The 26,305-nt window shown below is 35.9% G+C and overlaps 3 protein-coding genes across 3 annotated transcripts in view; all 3 read left to right on the forward strand.

Annotated features, from left to right (window-relative positions):
- The first annotated feature begins 280 nt into the window (after positions 1–280).
- Positions 281–4,704, forward strand: LOC109098438 (protocadherin alpha-C2-like). Its single transcript, XM_019112020.2, has 2 exons — positions 281–2,686; positions 3,857–4,704. Exons 1-2 carry the CDS (start codon positions 281–283, stop codon positions 3,878–3,880), a joined length of 2,430 nt encoding a protein of 809 aa, XP_018967565.1. The 3' UTR covers positions 3,881–4,704.
- Positions 4,705–21,385: 16,681 nt separating this feature from the next.
- Positions 21,386–26,305, forward strand: part of LOC109108067 (protocadherin alpha-C2-like) — a 43,854-nt gene continuing 38,934 nt past the window's right edge. Inside the window, exon 1 of the mRNA XM_042764926.1 lies at positions 21,386–23,869. Within this exon, the coding sequence (XP_042620860.1) occupies positions 21,503–23,869 (2,367 nt within the window). The 5' untranslated portion in view covers positions 21,386–21,502. The remainder of the gene's footprint in view (positions 23,870–26,305) is intronic.
- On the forward strand, positions 24,571–26,058 carry zgc:123181 (uncharacterized protein LOC735300 homolog). Its single transcript, XM_042764927.1, is given in 5 exon segments — positions 24,571–24,932; positions 24,934–24,991; positions 24,993–25,235; positions 25,237–25,363; positions 25,366–26,058. Coding segments are annotated over 5 exon segments (708 nt in total). The 5' UTR covers positions 24,571–24,861; the 3' UTR covers positions 25,575–26,058.

Genomic DNA, 26,305 nt, shown 5'->3' on the forward strand with positions numbered 1-26,305 from the left:
TTTATGCAAACTTTTATCCTCCCACGATGTCGCTGCACTACTGATATTCACTTTATGGGAGGATGCAAGAACAGCCATGCTTTTTTTCTTTCATAATGCGGTTGGACGGAGGCATAGAGAGCAGCAGCTCTGCTGAATCTGATCAGCGGGCGGGATCCACGGCACGGCGCTATGGCGATGCACTGCTGGATGTTTTCAAGAAACCAAATACTCGCTCGTTTTGGAACATACTGCTATATTTCTTGTGAAAGACAATAAAAGGATTAACGTGCGCTCTGCAATGGATCCGTGGAGGGGAAGGCAGCTCAGTTTTGTCGTCCTCTCCGCGTTGTGGATTCTCGCCTCGGCTGTGACAAGATACTCCATCCCTGAAGAAATTCCAGTGGGCACCGTGATCGCAAATATTGCCACGGATTTGGGCCTTGACGCTCACAGTCTGTTGGAAAGAAAGGTAAAGCTGGATTATATTCATAGCAAAAAATACCTAGAAATAAACAAAGACACTGGGGAACTGTATATCGCTGAGAAAATTGACCGGGAGTATTTATGTCCGGCCAAAGCATCATCGTTTTGCTTTCTCAAGATGGACGTGATAATTGAGAATCCAATACGCATATTTAATATCGAATTGGAAATTATGGACATCAATGACAACGCGCCTCAGTTCAGAAGGGAGAGAATATCACTCGATGTTTCGGAATCGGCAACACCTGGAGAGAGATTTTCTATAACAAACGCGGTGGATGCTGATGTTGGAGAGAATTCAATCGAGACCTATTATCTGAGTGACAGTGACACGTTTACGATTGAAATCCAGTCTGGAAGTGACGGGACTAAATATGTCGACCTGGTGCTAAAAGCAAGTTTGGACAGAGAAAAGCAAGCCGTTCATACACTAACCCTCACCGCCGTGGACGGTGGCGTACCTGCGCGCTCAGGAACGGCCAGCATTATCGTTCAAGTGCTGGACACCAATGACAACGCCCCTCAGTTTGATCGACAAGTCTACTCGGTTGATCTCATTGAAAACGCACCAATCGGGACACTGATTATGCAGCTGAACGCAACCGATTTGGATGAGGGTGTCAATGCGGAGGTCATATACTCTTTCACTTTATACACATCTGAGGAAACACAAGAAAAGTTTTCTTTGGATCCCAGCAGTGGAGAAATAAGAGTTAAAGACATGATTGATTTTGAAGAAGTGAAGAGCTTTGAGATGTATGTTGAAGCCAAGGACAAGGCCGTGAATCCACTTTCTGGTCAGTGTAAAATTTTAGTGTTCATCACCGATCTAAACGATAACCATCCTGAGATTACGATAAAATCTTTTCAGTGTTTGATTAAAGAAAATGACCCTGTAGGGACAGTGATCGCTGTCATCAGTGTGAGCGACAGGGACTCTGGGGATAATGGTAAGGTTGTTCTCTCCATCCACAATGCTCCATCCACAATATTACCGTTTGCTCTTAATAAGTCATCTGAAGACTTTTTTGAGTTAACAGTCACAGAATCACTCGACCGCGAGGTCAAAAACAGTTATGAAATCACACTTCATGTGACTGACAGAGGAACCCCTCCTCTAACCGATAATGAAACAATCATTCTTACAATTCAAGACATTAATGATAACGCCCCATCGTTCCCTCAGTCCCTCTATACCATTCATCTAATGGAAAACAACGAACCCGGGATGTTGCTCGCATCTTTAACCGCCCATGACCCAGACTTGAACGAAAATCAGTATCTTGTTTACGTCATCATAGAAAAGGAGATCGCCAACACGTCAATGTCCATGCTGTTTTCCATCAATCCCGAGAACGGCAACCTCTACGCGTTATGCACATTTGACTATGAAAGAGAGAAGGAGTTTCTGTTTCACATTGAAGCTAGAGATTCTGGACTCCCTCCTCTTAGCAGTAATGTGACTGTACACATCATCATCCTGGACCAAAATGACAACACGCCACTTATAGTTTCTCCATGGCGTCCGCAAGGTGCTGTTATAGAAGAAGTAATCCCAAGGTCGAGCGATAAAGGATCCCTGGTCACCAAGGTCATTGCGTTGGATGCCGACTCCATGCAGAACTCTCGTATTACTTATCAGTTCCTCCAGATCACAGACACCACACTCTTCAGCCTTGACCAGTACAACGGTGAGATAAGAACCACTCGCATGTTCAGTTACAGAGACCCCAGACATCAGCACCTGGTCATCATAGCCAGAGACAACGGAGATCCTCCTCGCTCCGCCACGGTGACCATCAAGATCTCCACGGTGGAGCAAGTGGTCACGCAGTTTACTGAAACCACAGAGGTGCCTATCGAATATGACCTGTTCACTGATCTCAACCTGTATTTGCTGATCGGTTTGGGGTCAGTGTTGTTTCTTCTGCTCATAACCATCCTGGTGATCATCGTGCTGAAATGTCAAGAACCAGAACCTTCACAAGCGGCTCCTCAGGGTAGGAACAGTATCATCAGCCAGAGGAACTCCTCCACCATCGCTGACTCTACTCTCATCTCTAGTGATGCCTACTGGTACAGTCTGTTTCTGGCAGAGACTAGAAAAGGGAAGGTGGTGGTGCGGCAGCCACTTCCCAACGGAGCAGGGTTCATTGTGTCAAGCATCCCAGGAAGTGCTGCACTGACTGAGACCAGTGCTTCAAGGTCTTCCACTTTACAGGTACTATAAATGCATATACAGTGACCCCAAAAAGTATTCATACATTGATTCATACATTCATACAGCTAGTGTTAATGCACCAGTATGCGTATAAATTTGAATGTGAGTGGGAGAATGAGTATGACAAGCATTTGGGTGTGAAGTAAAGGAAGAGTGAGACAGAAGCACTGCCAATGAGAATTTTGCACCTTTTTGCAGTGTTAAAGTGTTATAAGTGATAGGAAGATTATTTTTTCTTGATATGAAATAATCAAAATAAAATAACAGTAATGTAAAAGTAAAAGTGGGATTGAATCTGTCTTAGAGTGCTTCCTGCTCTGTCTCTAAATAAATTAACTTATTATGTATTTTTATATTTCAGATATATTTTAAATACATTTTCAAATTTAAAAAAATATAAATATTGCTGCAATAGATTTTGACACTTAAAAATATAGATTTTTACATAAATATTTTGTTATATATTTTGATCTTTATATAAATATCTTTTCAACCTAAATATGTTTATATTGTCCAAAATGTATTTGCAGTTACCTAAAATGTGTTTATATGATTGGAAATAAATTTTCTTGCCCACTGAAGTACATTTTGTAATATATTTTGGCACTGAGGGTTTAAAACGAACTGCATTTTCTGTTTAAAAATAATAATAAAATAAAGTATTACTCTGTACTGTTTACAACATATATTTAGAATATATATTTGAAATATATTTTGGCCAGCAAAAAAAAAAAAAAAAGCTTAATGGGTAAAACGAGGAAGCAATCATTTACTGAGCCATACTGACTGGTTTGTGCAGTTTCAGATCATGAAGGATTTTAAAGGGTAAACCGACAGAGATTAAAAAATAAATAAGAACACCCAGAGTATATAAGAATGTATAAGAACACCCAGTAATACTATTATTATTTTTTTTCATTCTGTTTTTCTAATTGAAAAACTAATATTCCATGTTTTAATGGAAAAGAAAGAACTATTTAAAAATTATGGCAAGCGATTTAAAAGCTATAGAGCTGAAATTATAGCACATGGCACTAGCAATGGCAAGGTCATAGGTTTGATTTCCAGAGAGTGCATAAACTAATAAAATGCAAAATGTCAACATTTATGTGCTAAGAAAAGCTTCAGTCTTGGCTCTGTTAGACTGATGGTGTTTCCATCTGTTGACAGGAGTCAAGCAGTGATTTACCGTGATCTGGACGTGCTGACTGATGGATTACAACCTTCCACACCAGGCTCTCTGTCCATGAGAGACAGATTGATCTTTTGTCTTTTACTGATTTTCAGGGTTTCATTCGATTCAAGACTGTGAAGAATCAAAGTTTTCAAACACCTCTGCACTACATTTTTAATATTCTTTCATATTTTGTATTCATTCCTATAATTAATCATTTAATTTATATTTATTCATTTATATTACTTATAATTTTCTATGCTCTTGCAATGCTTGTGTCAGACTAGGCATAAAGAAAGACACAACTCAGATTATTCAGTTCCTTCTGTTGAGTTATTTTGACCATCACTTCTTCTTCCGCTTCCTGTTCTTCGTGTTGCCTTTTTGGCTAATAGAAGAATTAACTTTTAATTGACATTTTGGATATCAAGACCAACATTGTATGAGAGAGAGATTCAGTGCAGCTTTGTGGCAATTTAAGGCTGGGTCTAACAACTGTATATCAGCCACTTTTAACCACATTGAGCATGACTTTGCATGGCTAAGGCAAACAAGATGGACTTTTTGTATCTAAAAGACCTCTGAATAGACTACTACAGAGGAAAGAGAGAAGTGATACTTCACGACTACAAGAACAACTGGACTGTCTGGTTCTAGTAAGATATGAACTATAAAACAGCTGGTAAAGAGATAAACAGAAGGTCAAGACTGTTAAATGGTTCTGATATTAAAGAGCAGGTCATATGGTATTTTAAAGTGTTCTGATATTGTGTTGGAGTCCACTACAACAGGTTTAAATGCATCTGCTCTGATTGGTCACCTGGACAAGCCTGTTGTGATTGGCACAGAGAGGAGTTCTTGAGCCAGTTAGCCAGTGCTACCATTGACAAAGCACCTTTACATAAAACAGTAATGTAGTGCTCCAATCCATTCTTATAATAATGACATAAAATACAAAAACACTTATGCAAGCGAATCGTGCCCACAGCTAAAGTTTAGCTGCAAAATTGTGAACACTTGGTGGATACATTAGCCGAGTGCTAATGTGACTAACTGATGAAACAATACAATTTGTAAACTAAAATATGTCTACTGTAATGTTTAAAGAACAACAGACAAAAGACGCTCTGTCTTAAACTTTTAATGAGAACACAAAGCAGCTATATCACAGGCGCAGCAGCCTGATAACTCGCTTGTCTCTCCCGCATTAACCCTATAACTGCTGGTGCAGCACAATAAACAGCAATTTCACAATTATTATAAAGTCTGTGATACACTACATTCTTTAATTATTAAACAAAGTAATTAGATCAACATCAGTATACAATAATCAACACATTCTTAGGAAATAGTGGGTTCACAGCGAATTATCAGAACTACTTCAGTAAGACAGTAATATTGTGCTTTACCTGGAAACCTAAAGCTGCAGTAGATATACTTTTTTGAGCACTCAATTGAAAATGAACACAACGTATAAATCGTACTTACAGGTTGTGGCTCGGAGAGCTTGTTAGTCCAAATTAAGAAGATTAGAAGCCAACAAAGATAAAAGCCAAGATTAGAGAAGCAGTCCTTGGTAAAATGACATGCACACAACAAAAGGTTTGAATTGTATTTCTGTGGTATCCTTGAACACAGCGTCTTCTTAAACATGATGTAAACACACTAGCGGAAGTGTTTGTGGGCAGGTCAGACTCTGTTCGTAACTTACACCCGTAACAGGCAAAAGATTAGACGGCTTGTTAAGGCGACTCTGAGTCGACTCTAGATTCGAAAATATAATGACTCGTTAAGGCGATTCAGAATCGACTCTCTCTTTTGAAAGAGACAATATCTTTATTTATCATGCACTTTTTTGATGAACAACTTTGCTGATTGTTTTCATTTAAGGATAGCTACATTATAAACTGCAAAAGAGATATTTTTCAAAAACCCTTATGACCTGCTCTTTAAAGATGCTCTATTTTCACATTGTTAAAATGTGCTGATGAAAAAGCTTTGATTGGATGAGCACAATATAATGAGCCAGGCATTGTCGATACCTCAAAACACTTGGTTTGCCAGCTACGTGGTGCACATGCATACATAGATTCATGTTTATTTTATCCTGTCTACCAAATACCATAAACGGCCTAAAACTGATTTTCTCTGGCAAGAAAAAAATTAAAGTACTGTACACTATTTGAAATCCTAGACAAATCCTATAAAGAGTTATAATCACATGAATGACACTTTACAATAAGGTTTCATTTGTTTACATTAGTTAACTACATTAGTTAACATAAACTAGCAGTGAAAATACTTTTACAGCATTTATTAATCTTAGTTAAGGTTAATAGCAACATTTACTAATAAAATATTTAAATCAAAAGTTGTATCTGTTATTACATATTGTGTTATATTGTGTTATATTACTGTAATATATTATAGTAATATTATAGACCTAAGCTAATATAAATTAGCAACGAACTGTTGTATTTTTATTAAGTAACGTTAAAGGGATAGTTCACCCAAAAAAGAAAATTTTATGTTTTTCTGCTTACCCCCAGGGCTATCCAAGATGTACTGTAGGTGGTTTTGTTTCTTCAGCAGAACACAAACAAAGATTTTTAACTCAAACCGTTGCAGTCTGTCAGTCATATAATGGAAGTGAATGGGAATCACGGCTTTTAGAGTAAAAAAAAAAATAAATAAAATAAAATACACAAAACCAAATTAAACCCTGCGGCTTGCGAAGATACATTGATGTGTAAAGACACAAAACGATTGGTGCAAGAAACTGAACAGTATTTATATCGCCACCTGTCCCTCAAATGGACCATTGACTCTCTATCTACAATCTCAGTTAGGAGTGTCAATGGTCCATTTGAGAGGTAGGTGGCGGTAATGCACTTATAAGTCTGCGATATTATGCCGTAAAGCAAGAAGAAGAAGACGGGACATAGCGTGAATCAGAGGTAAAAAAATAAATAAAAAAATACTGTTTAGTTTCTTCCACAGACCGATCGTTTTGTGTCTTTACGCATCAGTGTATCATCACAAGCTGCAGGGTATAATTTGGTTTTGTTTGTTTATGTTTTGTCTCTCAAAGCCGTGATTCCCATCTACTTCCATTATATGACTGACAGACTGCAACGGTTTGAGTTAAAAATCTTCGTATGTGTTCTACTGAAGAAACAGTCACCTACATCTGGATGCCCAGGGGGTAAGCAGACAAATATCAAATTTTCATTTTTTGGGTGAACTATCCTTTTAATAAAGAGTACTTAATAAAGTACAACAAATACAGTAGCAAAAGTGCTCATTGTTAGTTAATGTTAGCTACAGCATTAATGTTAATTAATATGCCCTTATTGTAAAGTGTTACAATTACATCAGTATGGCAGTTGCTACAGTGATGTGCTGAAAACACAAACATTTATTATTGTACCTTTTTGCACATATCTGTAGCCAGTGCTAAACTATTACCTTGCCAAAAACCATTAATAATTGACAACAATAATATAAACTAGATTTTTTTTTTTTTTTGTACAAGATTCAACAATTGTACTATCAAATTGCTATTCTGCATCATTTTTGGCCTTGTTTACCGAAGTTTTTGAGATTTATATTGTTTTGTATTATGAAAATAAGCAAATATGCAAATTCTTGTTAATGTATTTAATGCTGATTCTTAAATGACAACAGTGCAATGTTTTAGTCATTTATTAATTGTAGTGATATATTTGACAATTTCATTATACCATTTTGTAGATCTAATATCATGACAGAAATTAAAACTATATTCCTTTCCTTGAATTAAAACTATGTGTCAGCTACTGAAGTGAGTGGGAAGGTGGGAAGGAGAATAATACAAGAAAATGTGGTGTAGGAGGATCAAGGTGAAAGAGAGAGAGAACACAGCAATATAGGTCACTTGAAACATGTGATTTGTATTTAGATTGACACATCCAGTTACCGGGACACAGAATGACACTTCAAGTTTCCATTAGCATTGACAGCCATGCAATTCAGTTTAACTTACTTTCTGAAAGATGACAGCACAAATTGGAGTCCCTGGCAGCAGATTTGAGAATTAAGAGACACATGACACAAGTAAAAAAAAATTATGTGCCTTTAGCTGTTTGCTTTAGGGCAGATAAAAGTGTGCCTGAAAAATTGAAATGACAAAAAAAAAAAAAAAAAAAAAAAAAAAAACAGAATGAGGGTCAATATCTTAATACTATCAGCATATTGCTATACATCACAATCTCATTGACATGCCTTGGGTTGCTTATTTCAGTATCTGTATTTCTGTTGCCTTACTTGCGAAATGTCCTTCTGCAAATGGTAAACAATGCCTTTGTATCCTTGCTGGATTTTATGATTTGCCCTTTGCTTGTAAATACTGCAATGTGAATAAAAGCTTTTACAGTATATTTCTGGGCTTTCAGACTCACTGTCTTGTATTGTGTGCGTGTGTGTAAGGATGTATGATCGCATAATGACAAAACACAGTACTTCATTGGTGCTGACCTAGGCAGTACTGTCTCCATAGAAACAGTCACCATGACAACACCTCCATCTCTTCAGATTCAGAGCAGCACACCTTTTTTAACCTCCCCAACACATACTGTCCAACTGCCTATTTATTCGATCTCAGTTTGCGTCTTTCTTTCAGAAGCACACATGCAGATTCACATTCAAATGTATTTTCAGAATACAGATCAATAGAATAGATATTACAGAAGAATAGATATTGCATCCAACTTCTAACTGAAGGGGTATTTTAAAAAATACATAATGTTATAAAAAAATATATTAAAATGATTAATATACCCAAATAAGCCGTCTGTTTATAATGTGTTTTTAAGTGTGCTTTTACAGTTCGTCTGTGTGTATATCTTACAGTTACATTTCAAAGATATACACACCTTATGAATTCTGATATGTTCTTAAATGAGCAAGAGGGAAATTCTGCTGATACTGTGAAATGCATGAATTTGTGTTGTACATATTTCTGCCACTAGTAGGGTCTATTTAGTATGCATAGCCTGACAGTGCAGTTTGCAGTTCTGCCTTACAGTAACTGACCACAGGCACGCTTTAGCTGGTCTGTGGCTTCTTCTGTAACACGTAAAGTCACTTCCTGGATGAAAAAGACATGAAATTAAGCATTCTTTGCTCAGTGTTTTTCTTTGTGAATAATATAATACCACACAAAGCTCCAAAACATTATAGAAATGCCATTTTGAGTACAAAACTTACAGTTTTACATTTTCATTTAGAGTGTACTGAAAGGGCAAAACCACATCCAATAATTGTAAAATGTTTCTATCTCATGCAGTCCACTGTTATCTATTAAAATATATATCGTCTTAATCGCTGGCCTTTTATATACCAGTGCTGGATGTTGTTTCTTATTGTAAAACTATGGTATCACTTTATAATAACGTTCAGTTGTAAGTCATTTATAAGTGATTAGTTAATGATAAACTAATAATTTACAAAACATAACTATTTGTTCATAAATGATGTGTTAATATTTTTATCTATGTTTTTTAGATTGAGTTATAAATCATTTATGAGTGATTATTAGATGATGATTGACTAATAATTTACAAAACATGACTATACGTTCACAAATGATTAAGTAATATGCTAACGATTTACAAATCTGACTAGTTAATATTATATTAATCACTTATAAATCATTGAAATATCAACATTGTAACCATTAGGCCATGGCTTCCCCTTTTCTCTTTTTATTTATTTATTTATTTATTTATTTATTTATTTTATTACTCCACATGTCAGAAAAGATATCTGTCTACACTCTCACCAGTCAGCCCTTACACTGTAGTACACATTACAAAGTGTGAGTGTACACACTGGGGTGAAAGATCTACGAATAATGAGTAAAACATTTACAACTGAGTAGTTTACACTTTAGAATATGGGATGCAGAAAGTGTTGTAAATGATTTATTCATGCGTTTACACAACAGGTTTTGAATATTTTGTAGTGTGTACTGCAATAAGGGCTGACTGGAGAGGGTGTAGACAGATGTCTTTTCTGACACGTGGAGTATTTTTAACGCTGTGAGATAATAGGATGATGTTGACATTTCAATGATTTATTAGTGATTAATAATATATTAATTAGTAACTTTACTAGTAAGTATACTGAAAAAAAAAATGATTTACTGAATTTACAATTTTTTTAAGATAAGTGGTTGCAATTAATTTATTTTAGCTACATTTAAATAAACAAATTTAGTTGACTAACTTTCAACATTTTGTTTATTTAAATGTAGCTAAAATATATTGTTTGCAACCACTTACCTTAAAAAAACTTGTAAATTATTTATAACTTAATCTATAAAACATAGATAAAATTTTTACATATCACTTATTAATCATTTATGAACTCATAGTCATGTTTTGTAAATGATTAGTCCATCATTAACTAATCAATTATAAATGACTTCCAACTGGACATTATTATAAAGTGTTACACTGTATGTTGCAATTTGCTGTAAGTCTACTTGAGTTCCCTGCATGCCTGTTTACTTCTTAAACTTAAGCTGTTGTTTTTGCTAATACTCCCATTTTGATATGATTATGACTGGGTTCTATGTTGAGTGAAGCAGACAGAACTGAACAAATAAAAAAATGAACATCTAAATATTTTTCAAAAATTTAGTTTTCTTGAAACTAAATAAAACCCATGTCTGACCAACAGAATCCCTCAAATGTTGTCCCAACTAATCAAAAAGGTATATTATGTGGTTACTCTCTTATAGGGTTCTTGTTTTGCTGTTTTCTGACTTCATTTTAACATTTGGTGTTATTTTGTTGCTATTGTTTGTTATTTGTTGTGTTGTGATGTAAAGAGCTCATCTTTTTACATTTGTTGATTGTCAGTATGTTCAACCATTTAAAACTATATATTAGATATCTTTGCTTTGTAGGAAGATTGTTCTTTTACAAAGATTTAACTTAACATATAAGTGTCTAATTAATTTATCGTGTTACAAAATTAAAATTTTTGTTGTCTTGAACTGTATTGGGTGAATGAGGCATTTTGCATTTAGTCAACAAACAATTTCAGACTGACAAAACAAAGTAGTGTTACTTGGTACAATTATTAGGACAATAGTTGAGAGAACGTTTCTCAATCTAAACAAATTAAGTTGCCTTGATTTTTAAAGTTTCTCACCTATTTATTTCTTTACAGCATGATCTTCAACAAATTTGTTTGAAGCATGTAATGTCTCCTCCTGCACACAAAATAAATGTCTTGCTGATTTTACTTAACACAAAGAATTCATTATGCCTTTTACTTAACTTTACTTAAATCTCTTATTTCACTTTTTTTTCTTTGTTCTGCTCAGGTGATAAATTTGAGATGTGTGAGTTCATCACTTCAAAGATTTAATGTGAAAAAATGGCATTACAAAGTACTTAGAAATATAAACATACAAAAGCAACGCATTAAAAGACACATCACATATACAGTATGTCATGGTGTTGCAGAGACAATGTCCTTTATGGATGATTTAATTTTTCCAAATAAACAGATTTCATGTAATAGATTATTAGAAAAAACAAAAATGTTTTTGAACTCATCAGACCTCCATAACCTGAATCAACAGATCAGCATTAGATTTTCATTGTTGCTTTCTGTGTGAATTTGTGTAGTGGCAATTTTCCATTTCAATAAAGGTATGAGACAAAAGTCTTTTGAATATTTATTTTCTTGCGAGAAAAGTTCAACAGCCATACAGTCATCCAAGTTGACTGCAGAGTTCGACAAAGAGGAAACAACCCAACTCAACATTTATACCTTCATCAAATGTGGATGCTTGACCCTGGACCAAAAAAAAAGCAAAAACAACATATATGTCCTTTTAAGGTGTCCAATATGTCCTCCAGATGCGTTTCAAAGCAGCCAGGACGTCTCAGAAGCTAAAATAACATTTCCTGTCTCACACTTGTCTGGCACTTAGGTTTCATGTAATCTCTCATCTCATGATAAACTTAAGCACATTAATGAGGCATTTAAAAATAATAAATAAATAAATTAACTTTTTAGTACAGTAAGCAAACAAAACCGATAATAATAACATTTCCTCCACACTTTGTGATATCATATGATTGTAAAAATGTTATTTGATAATAATGAACAATATATGGCTTCTTACATTTACATTTACATTTAATCATTTAGCAGACGCTTTTATCCAAAGCGACTTACAAATGAGAACAGTAGAAACAATCAGATCAACAAGAGAACAACAACGGTATACAATTGCTATGACAAGTCTCAGTTAGTCTAGTACAGAACACGTAATCAGGGTTTTTTTTTTTTTTTTTAAATGAATATGATAGACAAGAAAAAGAAAAGGTAAGTACTAGTATTAGTTGGTTAAGTGCAGGCGAAAAAGATGAGTCTTTAGATGTTTTTTGAAAATGAGTAAAGACTCAGCTGTTCGAATTGAGATCGGGAGGTCATTCCACCAGCTGGGCGCAGTCCAGGAAAAAGTCAGTTAGAGTGATTTTGAACCTCTTTGGGATGGCACCAGAAGGCGTCATTCACTTGCAGAGTGCAAACTTCTGGAGGGCGCATAAGATTGAACTAATGAGCTTAGGTATGTTGGCGCCGTGCCAGTGGTCATCTTGTAGGCAAGCATCAGTACCTTGAATTTAATGCGAGTGGCTACTGGTAGCCAGTGTAACCTGATGAGGAGAGGAGTAACATGAGCTGTTTTTGGCTCATTGAAGACAACCCTCGCTGCTGCATTCTGGATCAGTTGTAGAGGCTTGATAGTACATGCAGGAAGGCCCGCCAGGAGAGCATTACAATAGTCCAGTCTGGAAAGAACAAGAATTTGGACAAGAAGTTGGGTGGCTTGCTCTGACAGGAATGGTCTAATCTTCCTAATGTTGTATAAGGCAAATCTGCAGGACTGGGTCGTTGTAGCAATATGGTCGGTGAAGCTTAACTGATCATCCATCACAACTCCTAGGTTTCTGGCTGTCCTGGAAGGAGTTATGGTTGACGAACCCAGCTGTACAGAGAAGTTGTGATGAAACGATGGGTTAGCTGGAACCACCAGCAGTGCAGTCTTAGTAAGGTTAAGCTGAAGGTGATGGTCATTAATCCAGCTAGAAATGTCACTCAGACAGGCTGAAATGCGAGCAACTACCGTCGGGTCATCTGGTTGAAATGAGAAGTAGAGTTGAATGTCATCAGCGTAGCAGTGATAGGAAAAGCCATGCTTCTGAATGACAGATCCTAATGACGTCATGTAGATGGAGAAGAGAAGCGGTCCAAGTACTGAGCCTTGAGGAACCCCAGTAGCAAGTTGTTGTGACTTAGAAACTTCACTCCTCCAAGACACCATGAAGGATCTATCAGAAAGGTAGGAGTTAAGCCACTGGAGTGCAGTTCCAGAGATGCCCATCTTTCTGAGGGTGGATAGGAGAATCTGGTGATTAATGGTGTCAAAAGCAGCAGACAGGTCCAGCAAAATGAGTACTGAGGATTTTGAAGCTGCTCTTGCCAGTTGCAGGGCTTCAGTAACCGAGAGCAGGGCAGTCTCAGTTGAGTGGCCACTTTTGAAGCCAGATTGGTTGCAGTCCAGGAGGTAGTTCTGTACAAGAAACATAGAGAGCTGGTTGAACACAGCTCGTTCAAGTGACTTTGCAATGAATGGAAGAAGGGATACCGGTCTGTAGTTTTCTAGAAGTGCTGGATTTAGAGATGGTTTCTTCAGCAGTGGGCTTACGAGAGCCTGCTTAAATGCTGAGGGAAATGTTCCAGAGTGAAGAGAGGAGGTGATAATATGAGTAAGTGAAGGTATAACTGAAGAAGAAATCACTTGAAGGAGGTGAGTGGGGATCGGATCAAGTGGGCAAGTAGTAGGATGACTGGACAGGATAAGTTTGGAAACGTCCGTCTATGAGAGTGGAGAGAAGGAGGAGAGAGAGAGTGTGCATTAGTCGTTGTGAAGTTATCCTCAGTCTGCGGTGTGGAGAATTGGTCGCTGATGGGTTCTTGTCTTATTTGTGAAGAAAACTGCAAAGTCGCCAGCTGTAAGAGTCGATGGAGGAGGAGGAGGAGGCGGATTAAGAAGAGAAGAGAAGGTTTTGAAAAGTGTCCGAGCGTCACAACAGTTGTTAATTTTGTCGTGGTAGTATGATGTTTTAGCAGTGAAGACGTTTGCAGAGAAGGGAGAGAGGAGAGACTGATACACACTGAGGTCGTTAGAGTTTCTTGATTTATGCCATTTCCTCTCTGCAGCCCTGAGTTTAGAGCGATGTTCACGGAGAACATTGGACAGCCAGGGGGCAGATGGGGTGGAGCGTGCTTACTTATAAGTCAATGTGGTACTGGTCATACTGGATGTTGGTAAGTTTGTGTAACTACTGAGTTTGGTATTCTCGGTTAGTGACTGGTTTCTTCCTTCCATGAGGTTGGCAATCTTGATTTCTAACTGGCCTCCATTATCTTTAAGTCTGGTATTCTCATTTAGTAACTGTTCTCTCTTATTTATGAGGTCCGTATTCTCTTTTTGTAACTGGTTTCTCTCTTTCATGAGGACTGTATAATTGTTTTGTAACTGTCCTCTCTCATCAGTAAAGTTCTTGATTTCAGTTTGACAGTTGTGAGTCTCTGTACTGAGCTGGATGCATAGCACTATGATGCCAGTCATCAGAACACACAACAGCACCGAACATACTGCAGCTGCTCCGTACATTCTGCTCCGAACATGTCTCTCTCTGTTTATTTACATAATGAGATGAGTCTGTACCTGCGCTTTGAAGCATTCATTGTCTCTTTGTATCTGAGTCCTCCACCCCTGTTCTGCGATCCTAATTAAATATAATGTCTGCATTGGAATAGATCTCCATCTCCTCTTCATCTTCTCTGTCCATCTCTTGTGTTTCAGTGGAGTTCATACTGTCATAAGTACTCTCAGATCTGTCTGATGCATACAAATGATAATTGTCGTTTCCCTGTGGGTGTCTTCAGATGAAATGCACCACTCACTTTTTCATGTTCTATAAGAAGTAGTAGTTCAGGTCAAAGTGTCTACTAAAAGCACATGCAACATTTAGTCTGCCATCACTGCATTTTTTTTACATTTATTTTTTCATAATTGTAGTCGAATTTAAGCTCCAAAAATGTCAAGTGTTGTAAAAAAAACAAACAAACAAAAAAACACTTCAATACTTTTATTGCTCCTTGAATAAACACAGTAAAATTATTTTTATTATAACAATTTTTAATTGTAGCCAATATTCTAATAAAAGATAGTTCTTTAAAGTTTCTTTACATATTCTGTACATAGTACAACAGTTCTATTAAAAATCATATTGTCCTGAATAACCATTTCTAAAATGGTTCTTTGTGTTAGAGTTTAGGGTTCTTTATTCTATCCATTTTGTTTTAAATGTGTAACTGTCAAAAAATCCACCACATTATTGATTTTCTGGAGCTCAGCTTTTCAACTACTCAGATGAAGTACTTGAGATCCTTCTTAGTCTATAAATTTATTTTTTACATTGTAACTGGTTTGCTCAATCATGACATGTTTTGCTTTTCAGTGTTTTTTTTTTTTTTTTTTTTTTTTGTCTGTTCATATAAGTGTGGACAGCTGTGTTTAGGGAATACTTCTCTCCTCTTCACTAAACAAGTAAATGACATAGAGATTAAACATTTTTATTTGAGTTTTCAATGATTACTTGGATTTATGTTCACATACTGTCTACTACCACAAGTATGTTCCATTAAATGTAATGAATTTAACGCTGTAAATCGTAATTTTCCATAAGTCGTCTTGAGTTCCCTGCATGCATGTTTGCTTCTTTTACTTATACTGTTATTTTTGCTAGTTTTTATTCCCATTTTTTTTCATTTTGATAGTTACACCCTTTTTTCTGAGATTATATATATTTCACTTAATAAAGTTCATACAAATTTCGTAATTTTACGAAAGTAATTTTAGTGTAAATATGAAATTGATTATATAAAATATTCATTAAAATTATATATATATATATATATATATATATATATATATATATATGTGTGTGTGTGTGTGTGTGTGTGTGTGTGTGTATGTGTGTGTAGTCAAACGCTTTCATAAAAACTATTTTTTAATATAAATTTTTAAAATATAAAATGGCAAAGCAAGATCTTGAACAAAATGTTCTGTTCTAGCACCTAAACCATGTAATGAAAGCATATGAATGTGTGAAATGCAACATCACGCAACATCCACATGGTAAGTACAAGGAAGATTTAGATAATTCGTTTTTTTACAGTCCAAAAACTATTTATTAAATATATTGATTTCACACAATCTCTTAAAATGTCAGAGTACAATAACACAACATTGGAAGCAAAAAGATACATTGAGAAGAAATTCAACACATTTATTTAATATTACTTATAAAAATATATATAGTTACAGCATAGTGTAGGGGCCTTTTGTCTCATTATAGTTTATATGGGCATAATAACCCCTAACCTCTTTCACAGAAAAATAATAAAAAGGTCCTCTTCCAGCTAATTCTTCTTCTTCTTATTATTAATCAAGTGTAATAACATCAAATATACAAAAGAAACTCCAACACACCAGCCCCTAATTTATAAAGCATATATAGCAAGCAAATACCTTGACATAAAAAAGTGATTTTCATTTTTTAATTTATTTTTTTACATTAAAAACATCAATCATGCAAGTATTTTGAACAACTACTGAATAAATAAAATGTATGAATTAGGATGTCCTCAACGTCAAGCATCTGATTTAGCATTGTTTTAATTTGCCATTGCATAGGCAAAAGATAAATTCTGCAGCCCTTTTTAACTTTTTTTAATGTCAGTATCTCTTTGGCAGTTTTATACATCTCACTGCCACTAGTGGGCACTATTTAGCAAATTTGAAGGGATAAAGTTAGTTGACCCAAAGCTGCAAATTCTGTCATCATTTACTCACTCTCATGCCGTTCCATACCTGTATGAGATTGTTTCTTCTGTGGTACAGAAAACAATTTTTTTTTTTTTTTTTTTTTGAATAAGTGGGGTCCAATGTTTTTTTTTTCTTTTTTTTTTTTTTACTGTTCATTATAGTGATGATAATCAATTATGGTAGTGTTTCTTTTTTTTCTCATTCTGGACAAAACTAAATACATGTTTAGTTTAAACCTTGAATTTCAAATTATATTAAATAATGTCAAAATACATTTTTAATGAAGAAGAAGAAGAAGAAGAAGAAGAAGAAGAAGAAGAAGGGGTAGTGTTTTAGGGTAGGGTTTTAGGGTAGTAAGTGAGAAAGAAAAAAATGTATTATAAGAATACCCAAAGCCCCATTAAAGATGAAATATTTTGAAAAAAAAAAATAAATAATAATAATTATATCATATATATATATATATATATATATATATATATATATATATATATATATATATATATATATATATATATATATATATATCTATATATATATATACACACACACAAATATGTTTATTGAAAAACATTTTAGAATACCTGTTATTTTATACATTTTGAACATTTTGAATGATTATAAAATATACAAAAAATGCCAAAATATTTATCAGGAAAAATAAAAGCAACGGATGCTTAGGATCACGGGTAATGCTGGCGTCCACTAATTAATTAAATTACATTTATTAAATTTATTTTAATTAAATTACTATCCAAAAGGAATCCCCGTTCTCACAATCGAAGGAGAAACAATTAAAACTGATGGTCACTGTCGATAAGGCTCATGGGTTCTGTAGATTACTGTTAGATTTGACACACCAAACCGATAGAGAAACAGTAACGTTATTTCTCAAAAACTAAACAGCAACTTTTAGAGGCAACAGCCGTAGCACAACTCTGCAGTCTCGTTAATTAACGGGTAGAATATATGTACTATATTTTGACTGGAATGAATCACTGACGATGAGAAGGCTACAGAATATAAATCAATAAAAACAAGGACAAAAAAACAAAACAAAACAAAACAAAACAAAACAAAACAAAACAAAACAAAACAAAAAAAAACTCTGATTAAATGTTGAGTAACGTAGCTTTTTCTTAAACTCTTTGATAAAAGTAAGAACAAGTTTCTTAAGAACTATGTACGTTTTTTTCTTGTTGAGGAGTCAGTTATTTGTATATATATATATATATATATATAATATATATATATATATATATATATAAAAAGAAAAAAAAATGTCACTCTTTATATATCACATATTACTATTTTTTTTCAAAAATATATTCAATGCAGTGCTGTTTCTTCTTTGTAAAAGAAGGAAAAAAATGTCACTCTTTAGCGACCCCAGTGGACGTTTGTGTTTCAAAACTGTACCGAATGGTACATATTTGTGGCGCTCCAAAAAAAGTGTGCAGAGGTACCTATTTCACATGAGACCAGGTTGGTTAAAGAGGATTTTTTTTTTTTTTTTTTGTCTGTATCTGCTCATCGCTATTGTCTCAGTATCAGTCATATTTTTTACTGAGTTTCGTGGGTTTAATAGCAGCTAAATGCTACAAGACAGACGGCAGTTTTAGCAGGTACAGCGCTCCAGTGATCAGCACACATCCTACGGAGCCCCGCACATGACATGCAAGAAAAAATAAATCAGTTGTGCGCACGATTTACTAATTCGTTCCCTCAATGTACTAAAACGTGCACACGATTTAGCCTACTATTTTCCCTGCATGCCATATGTGCGGGGCTCCGTACACATCCAGACGGCAGCTGGTCCTTCTCTAAATCTACACAACAGTACGACGTGTGTTTTAGTTCAGACATAATCAAGAGTGATGAAGATGTTTTCCCCTCGTCATTCCCACCTGCAGACGCGGAGTTGATCAGCATTAATAGTGGTGAAACGTTTACGCGCACACAAACTCTTCCAACCTCAGAGAAGGCAAGACACTGGTGATTTCTCCTCATGTATTGTTATTAATCTAGGCCCGGTTCCCCGATAACGCTCACTCTTGGCGCGCTAAGAAGACTCGAAAGATATATCTTACCAAAGTTGTTTATGCTCATAAGTGTGTTCCCCGAAGTGTCCCTTAGGAAGCTTCTTAACACGCTGCCTCTTACGTTTGACGTTACAAAGGCGCTGTCCCAAGTGAAGGTGCTGAATTAGTTGGCATCGATTGCTCAGGAATCGATTTTCCACTTCACGCGAAGGTGCATTACGGCGTTAAGAAAGACAACACGTTCTATGAAACATTCCTCAAATTATTCCAGTAACATTTATTTTAACATAGTTTAAATTATCCGTAAAATATAGACTATTAATTAAATTATCAAATTGTCAGCAATATGTTATGTTGTGACGGGTAGACGAACCGGGTATCCCTCGCTAATCATCCACCCTCCTTATCCCGTTGTGCCACTTGTGCCGCTTCTTGACATGGGTTTAACGACTTATAAAAATTATCTAATACACTTTTATATTAATGGTAAGGTACTTAACAATCAGAATTCCCCTGCATGGCGCAAAAGGGCGTTGGTGACAGTGTGGACGCACCTCCACACCGAGGTCTTGCTTAGGGCATAGCCCTCTCCCACGACCTCGATGAAGCTCCATGTAGCAAAAAAAACCTTAGCGTTGCAAGCAGCTGGACTTCAGGGCTTAAAGCAAAATTCCACCGCGTTAGCCTGGCAAGCGCAGGTCTGAGAAGGTCCAGCTGCTCCATAATGAGTTGTCTTGGGAGGCGATTTTTTTTAATATAGCACGTCAGGCAAAATGTCAAAAGGGCTTAAGTTTTGCCGAATAAAAAAATTGACATGGACTAAATGACTCCGCGGCCGGCGCCGTCTTTGATTCAATACAAGGACACATTGGATCGCTGCCATAGTTGGTTGCTTACTGGACACCACCATGCTTACCCATTTATAGATCTTAGCCATTTAGAGCCAAATTGTTTGCCAGATTTTAATTATCAGAAGTGATTGCCAATTTAAACGCTTTAATGACATTATGAAATAGCCTAGGCTAATTACCGCCATGTTAGTTCTGATACCAAATAAAGTTAACTTCACAAATAGGCCTGTATCCATTGCAAACATATTTTATTATTAGTCTTAAAATGTCCATAAAATAAAATCATTTTTGAGCCACAACATTGTCAACATACCATAGTTTGACTTGTACTGCGCTGCGCTGATTTCTAAAGACTGCTCCACATTGGCGGCGACTAGCGTCTTGAGCTCAAACAACGCTAAGAGAGAGCTTACGAATGGTCCAGACCAACCTTATGAAAGTGTGACTTACAGAAGATAAACTTAGCGTACGAACGTGTCGGGAATCGTGCCATAACATTAAGAGAGAGATTAAGGAATAGGTTAAGAACTACTTAGCGATAAGAACGTTTTGGGGAACTGGGCCCTGAATTTTTTTTTTTCAAGCTTTAAGAAATTGTTCAGCAGTCATTACATTTAATTTTCATTATGTGTAAAAAAGCTATTTAACGCGCAAATACTCTTCCTTCTATGGGGGATATAGCGATATCCCATTATTTATTTGTAATAATAAAAATAATAATAATAATAATAATGAATAAAATAAAACATAATTGTGGTGTTTTTCTTGTTTGAAGATATTTTAACCACTTGTTCAATAGTTTCTGGTATTCTGACCATCTTGCCACTGCTGAAATGGAATTTCATGATGTGCAAACAAGTTGCCACCATTGATGGAGGGTTGTTTTGTTGTTTTATTATTCTTCACACTCTCCACTAGTAGTGTACAAAAAAAGCCTTGAACATGAAAATATTAAATATTCCCCTTCTGAAAACGACAGTTGTTAACCTCGGGGCCAAACTAAATTTGATAGGAGGTGTTTTATAGTCTTTTCATTTTCTAATTAGTTCGCAACCCACATTTCAAATAGTGGGACAGAGCTTTGCAGTTAAAAAAATTGTTTATAAAAGTTATCATAAAAAGTTATCTTCTTCTTTCTTTTCGTATGTTCGTTATTTTTTATACGATTTCCTGTTTGAATTTCAGAACTTCTGACTGGACAGCGACAGCTGTGGTCATCGCGAAGAAAGCCTATATTTTTTCTTATACAACTGCCATTTTTATCATCCCAGTTCGTTTTGAAAACGATTTAAACAAGTGCGTTATGATTTACTGCTGATTTATTTATTCGTTAATTTATTTTGTCTCTTGCAAAATGTTTACACTTGATTGTGTTGTTGACATTCATTGTGAAAACATATAGTAGAGAGTTCACCTGACTTTTATGATAATCTCATTACACAAGCCCTTTTTCTATTATGTCGTGGAAGTGCGTTTTAAAAAAAATACACTTTGCAGGGTTTCCATTTCCTTTTATACTTGAAGGTGTTCCTGGATCAACATTAATAGTGCACTGCTATTCCATTAGAAACCACCTGGAGCCGCTGTTAACCGTGACAATTTTCCAAGACCATAATAACTTGCTTATTTGCATGTATCCTCCTTCCAAAGCACCAGTCTTAACCTTCTCAAATCAGCAGTGTCTTCTGCGGTCGTGTAGTGAACCACGTTCGAGCTGGTTTTGTTTGTTTTGGTTCAGTGCATATTTGTTTAGTTTAGATCTTGAATTGTTGGTTATAAGCAGAGATGATTCAATATGTTGGATTTATATGGACTGCGATTCTGCTGTCTTATTGTTGGACTTTATCTTCCGGTCAGATTGCATATTCCGTCTCGGAGGAAGTGAATGTGGGAACCGTTGTCGGAAACATAGCAAAAGATCTTCACATCAGTGTGCAGGAACTGGAACCTCGTATGTTTCAGATTGTATATGGAACCAACAAAAGGTATTTTGGGGTGAATTTAAAGACTGGGATTCTGTTTGTAAATAATCGAATTGATCGAGAATCGCACTGTTCTACTGAACAGAAATGCACGATGCATTTAGAAGCAATGGCCCATAATCCATTGAACCTGTATAGAATAGAAATAAATATAATTGACATAAACGATAACGCGCCATTATTTCCGATTAGCAGTCAGATACTGAATATAACAGAGGTCTCATCTCCTGGAGAGAAATTTTCTCTTTCTTTGGCTGAAGATCCAGATTCCGGCAACAATGCGGTTAAAACCTACAAGCTTAGTCACAACGAGCACTTTTCTCTGGATGTGCAGAACGTCGAACAGAGTGTCACTGTCGAACTGGTTCTGATTAAAGCTTTAGATCGAGAAAAACAGACTGTCATCCATCTAACACTGACTGCAATTGATGGAGGGAAACCTGCATTTTCTGGAACATTAGAGATAATCATAAATGTTTTGGATGTCAACGACAACTCTCCAGTTTTCAGCAAATCTCTTTACAAAGTGAAAGTCAACGAAAATATTGCTCTGGGATCCCAAATCATCTCCCTTTCCGCTTCTGATTTAGACGAGGGAATAAATAGTGATATAACCTTTTCTATTGTTAAGCACGGTATTAGCAAAGCATCAGATTTATTTTCAGTTAACCCTGACAGCGGACTTATAACAATTAAAGGTAATATTGATTATGAAGAAAATGCTGCTGTTGAATTGAGGGTGGCAGCCAAAGATAAAGGCCATCCTCCTAAGAGTTCCCAGTGTAAAGTTTTAGTTGAAGTTGTCGATGTGAATGACAACCCACCCGAGCTGATGGTGACTTCTTTGGCCAGTACTATTAAAGAGGATTCAAAAGTCGGAACAGCTGTAGCTCTAATTACAATCTCTGATAAAGACGGAGGTAAAAATGGAGTAGTGAACTGCAACATTGTAGGTCAGGTGCCGTTTAAGATCGAGTCCTCGTATAAAAATTACTACTCTTTAGTTGTAGATGGAACACTGGACAGAGAAGAAATTGCGAATTATAATATCACAATAATAGCTGCAGATGAAGGGACCCCTTCGCTCTCTAGTACCAGTGTTATCACAGTTCATATATCTGATGTGAATGACAACGCTCCACACTTTCCAGAAGCTATAATGAACGTATATTTAAATGAAAACAGTCCAGCAGGTGCCATTATAACGACAGTGACTGCTCAAGATCCAGATATCAACCAGAATGCTCATATTTCGTATACTATAATTAGCAGAGACAAAACTGTCGTTCCATTGGTCTCTATGATTGAAATAAATAGTGAGAGTGGAGACTTGTACAGTAAACAGTCATTTAACTATGAAGATCTTAAATCGTTTCTTTTTGAAGTTCAGGCCACAGATTCAGGTGTTCCATCACTAAGCACTAACTTAACAGTAAATGTTTTTATAACTGATGAGAATGACAACAGTCCGGTTATTTTACCGCCTTATTCTGAACCTGGATCAGTTAATAGTGAGAACATTCCCTACTCTGCTGAAGCGGGATACTTTGTAGCCAAGATCAGAGCTGTTGATGCTGACTCTGGATATAACGCACTTCTGTCTTATCATCTAACTGAACCCAAAGGAACGAATCTCTTCCGCATTGGAAGCAGCACTGGAGAAATAAAGACTAAGCGACGAATGAGTGACAATGACTTAAAAAGTCACCCACTTCTTATCACAGTGTCTGATAATGGAGAGCCATCACTCTCAGCGACTATGTCCATGGATATTGTGGTTGTTGAGAGTCTGGATGACATAAAGACATCATTCAGAGAAGTTCATGTTAAAGAGGAGAGTTTTTCAGTTCTGAATCTGTATCTGATCATCGCCATTGTCTCAGTATCAGTCATCTTTTTACTGAGTCTGGTGGGTTTAATAGCAGCTAAATGCTACAGGACAGACGGCAGTTTCAGCAGGTACAGCGCTCCAGTGATCAGCACACATCCAGACGGCAGCTGGTCCTTCTCTAAATCCACACAACAGTACGACGTGTGTTTTAGTTCAGACACAATCAAGAGTGATGTAGTCGTTTTCCCCTCGTCATTCCCACCTGCAGATGCAGAACTGATCAGCATTAATGGAGAAGACACTTTTACGCGCACACAAACTCTTCCTACCACTGGGAAGGTAAGACATTGAATTTTAGTTCACTTCTACTACACTTGACTTGCTAAAGTAAATTTTTTAGCGACGTTTATGTTGAGCTTTCTTTTTTCCCATTTATATATTTATAAAATAATAAAAAAAGAAAACAAATGTATTTCCTTATATTTTAAGTATTTAAAATTAAAAGTTAAGACGCACCCAAACTCAAGTAAAATACTAGATGATGTGGCAAAGTGGGAAACGTAATATTTCCACGAATTTTTTAACATTTTGCTTGTTGTTAAGATGATATATTTTATTTTTGTAAGCATCACGTGACGCTGGCGTATTTGTATTCCTATTACTTTACAACTTTGGGAATTCATCAACACAGTTTGGTTTGCTTGTACTGCGTTTCTGCTTTCTCAGATACGTTGCTTTTGTACACTGCAAGACAGCATATATTAATAAACCGATGTTTTTTTTGCCTACTTATAGATTATTTATTTATTTATTTAATTAATTAATTAATTAATTTATTTGCATGTTGCAACGACTACCTTTTGAAAAGATTTTGCTGTTTGTTTCTTTACTTTGTTTTATGGCTTAACTATATCCTTGTTTGTATTTAAAAAGCAAAATCACTTCAGCACCAAGGACAGCGGCAGTGACGTCTATATTCTTTCTTAATGTTCATTTTTGCATTTTTTTCTGTTTCGTAATGATTGCTTAGATATGAAGGCTTAGATTCGACATTATGAAGACGGTGATAAGTTTGTTTCACTCTGTTGCATAGAAAAATTATTGTCTCTTCACTTTTGCGACATGCGGTGGCACTGCAGACCATGACTTTGAGAGTTCTCTGAGCTCCTCCTTTACAGCATCAGAACAAGAGTAAATGCGTTGAAGAGTGTAAATAACCAAGGCTTATAGTCCTTTCTGCGTCGTGATGTCGGATTGTATCAAGAAAAATCTGTTGACCTATTTTAGTCTTTTTACACTAAATAAATTGCAAGACATTTTGCTGCACAATCATGGATATTACAGTATCCTATGGCTTCTGGGTCGTTTTATTTCTGTCTTTATGGAAATCTTCGCTTGGCCAAATTGTCCGTCTCCGAGGAGGTAAATAAAGGAACTGTGTTCGGGAATATAGCAAAAGGCCTAGCTGAAGGTCAGTGATCAGGAACTAGAATCACGCATGTTTCAGATAATGCCTGGATCAAATGCAAAGTCTTTTGATGTAAATGTAAAAACGGACTCGCTGTTTGTCAAAGACCGGATTGATCGTGAGGAGTTGTGTGGCAGTAATCAGAAATGTACGTTGAAATTAGAGGCTCTTGTTCAGAATCCTCACAGACTTTACCGACTTGAAATTATAATTGTGGATGTGAACGACAATTCTCTCTTTTTTTTTTTCAGACAGCAAGCATGTTGTCAATGTTACAGAGAATGCAGATGATTGGGAACGATTTCCTCTTCCTATTGCAAAAGATCCAGATGTTGGCAGCAATTATCTGAAAGACTACAAACTCAGTATTTTTCTTTAGATGTTAATAGCGGGCAACAGATGTTAGCTGAGTTATTGCCACAGAACGCTTTAGACAGAGAGAAACAAGCTGTTATCCACTTAATACTCACTGCTATTGACGGAGGAAAACCTCCTAAATCTGGAACACTGAAAATTGTTATTGACGTCATGGATGTAAATGATAATAAACCTATTTTCACCAAAAGTTGTCGATGAGAATGACAATGCTCCAGAAATAGTCACTACTCTGTTGGAAAGTGTGAAAGAAGACACAACGTCAGGAACTGCTCTTGCCTTAATTGCAGTGGCTGATAAAGATGGAGTTAAAAATGGTATTGTACACTGTGCACTGAAAGGCTTGGATCTTTTCAAACTGGAGACGTCATATAACAATTATTATTCTCTAGTGATAGATGGGCCTCTGGACAGAGAGAGTGTTTCTCTGTGTAACATCACAATTATAGGTGCAGATGAAGGAACTCCGCCTCTTTCCAGCAGCACTCTTATAACTGTACATATCTCTAATGTTAATGACAATGCTCCACATTTCCCAGCTCCCGTTATTGACGCTTTTCTAAGTGAGAATGGTCAAGCTGGAGGTCTGGTGACAAAAGTGTTACATATTACGTTATTTCTGGGACCAATAGTTTGCTGGTTTTCGTGCAAGTCAGCAAGTCATTGACAGATTATCCACCCCATTACCCCCAACCCCCCCCACCCCAGTCTTTGAAGTATATTTCCTACATTATTTATTTTATTATTATTTTTTTGTTCGGTCATTTAATTTAGATGTGTACCTCTATTTTTTTGCCCTGTTTAATTATTTTTCATTTATAAATTCATTTAAAACAACAACAAAAAACGAGTAATAACATGTACAATAAAGTACAATTAAATCCTTATATTATAATTATTGAAGTTACATGTGCTCTTTATTATATCCAACG

The sequence above is a fragment of the Cyprinus carpio genome, chromosome A10 (genome assembly GCF_018340385.1).
Source record: "Cyprinus carpio isolate SPL01 chromosome A10, ASM1834038v1, whole genome shotgun sequence".
In the NCBI taxonomy this organism is placed as follows: domain Eukaryota; kingdom Metazoa; phylum Chordata; class Actinopteri; order Cypriniformes; family Cyprinidae; genus Cyprinus; species Cyprinus carpio.

Coding starts and splice junctions, on each gene's coding strand:
- LOC109098438 (XM_019112020.2), top strand. CDS start 281: ATGGATCCGTGGAGGGGAAGGCAGCTCAGTTTTGTCGTCCTCTCCGCG. Junction 2,687..3,856: donor CAAGGTCTTCCACTTTACAG/GTACTATAAATG, acceptor ATCTGTTGACAG/GAGTCAAGCAGTGATTTACC.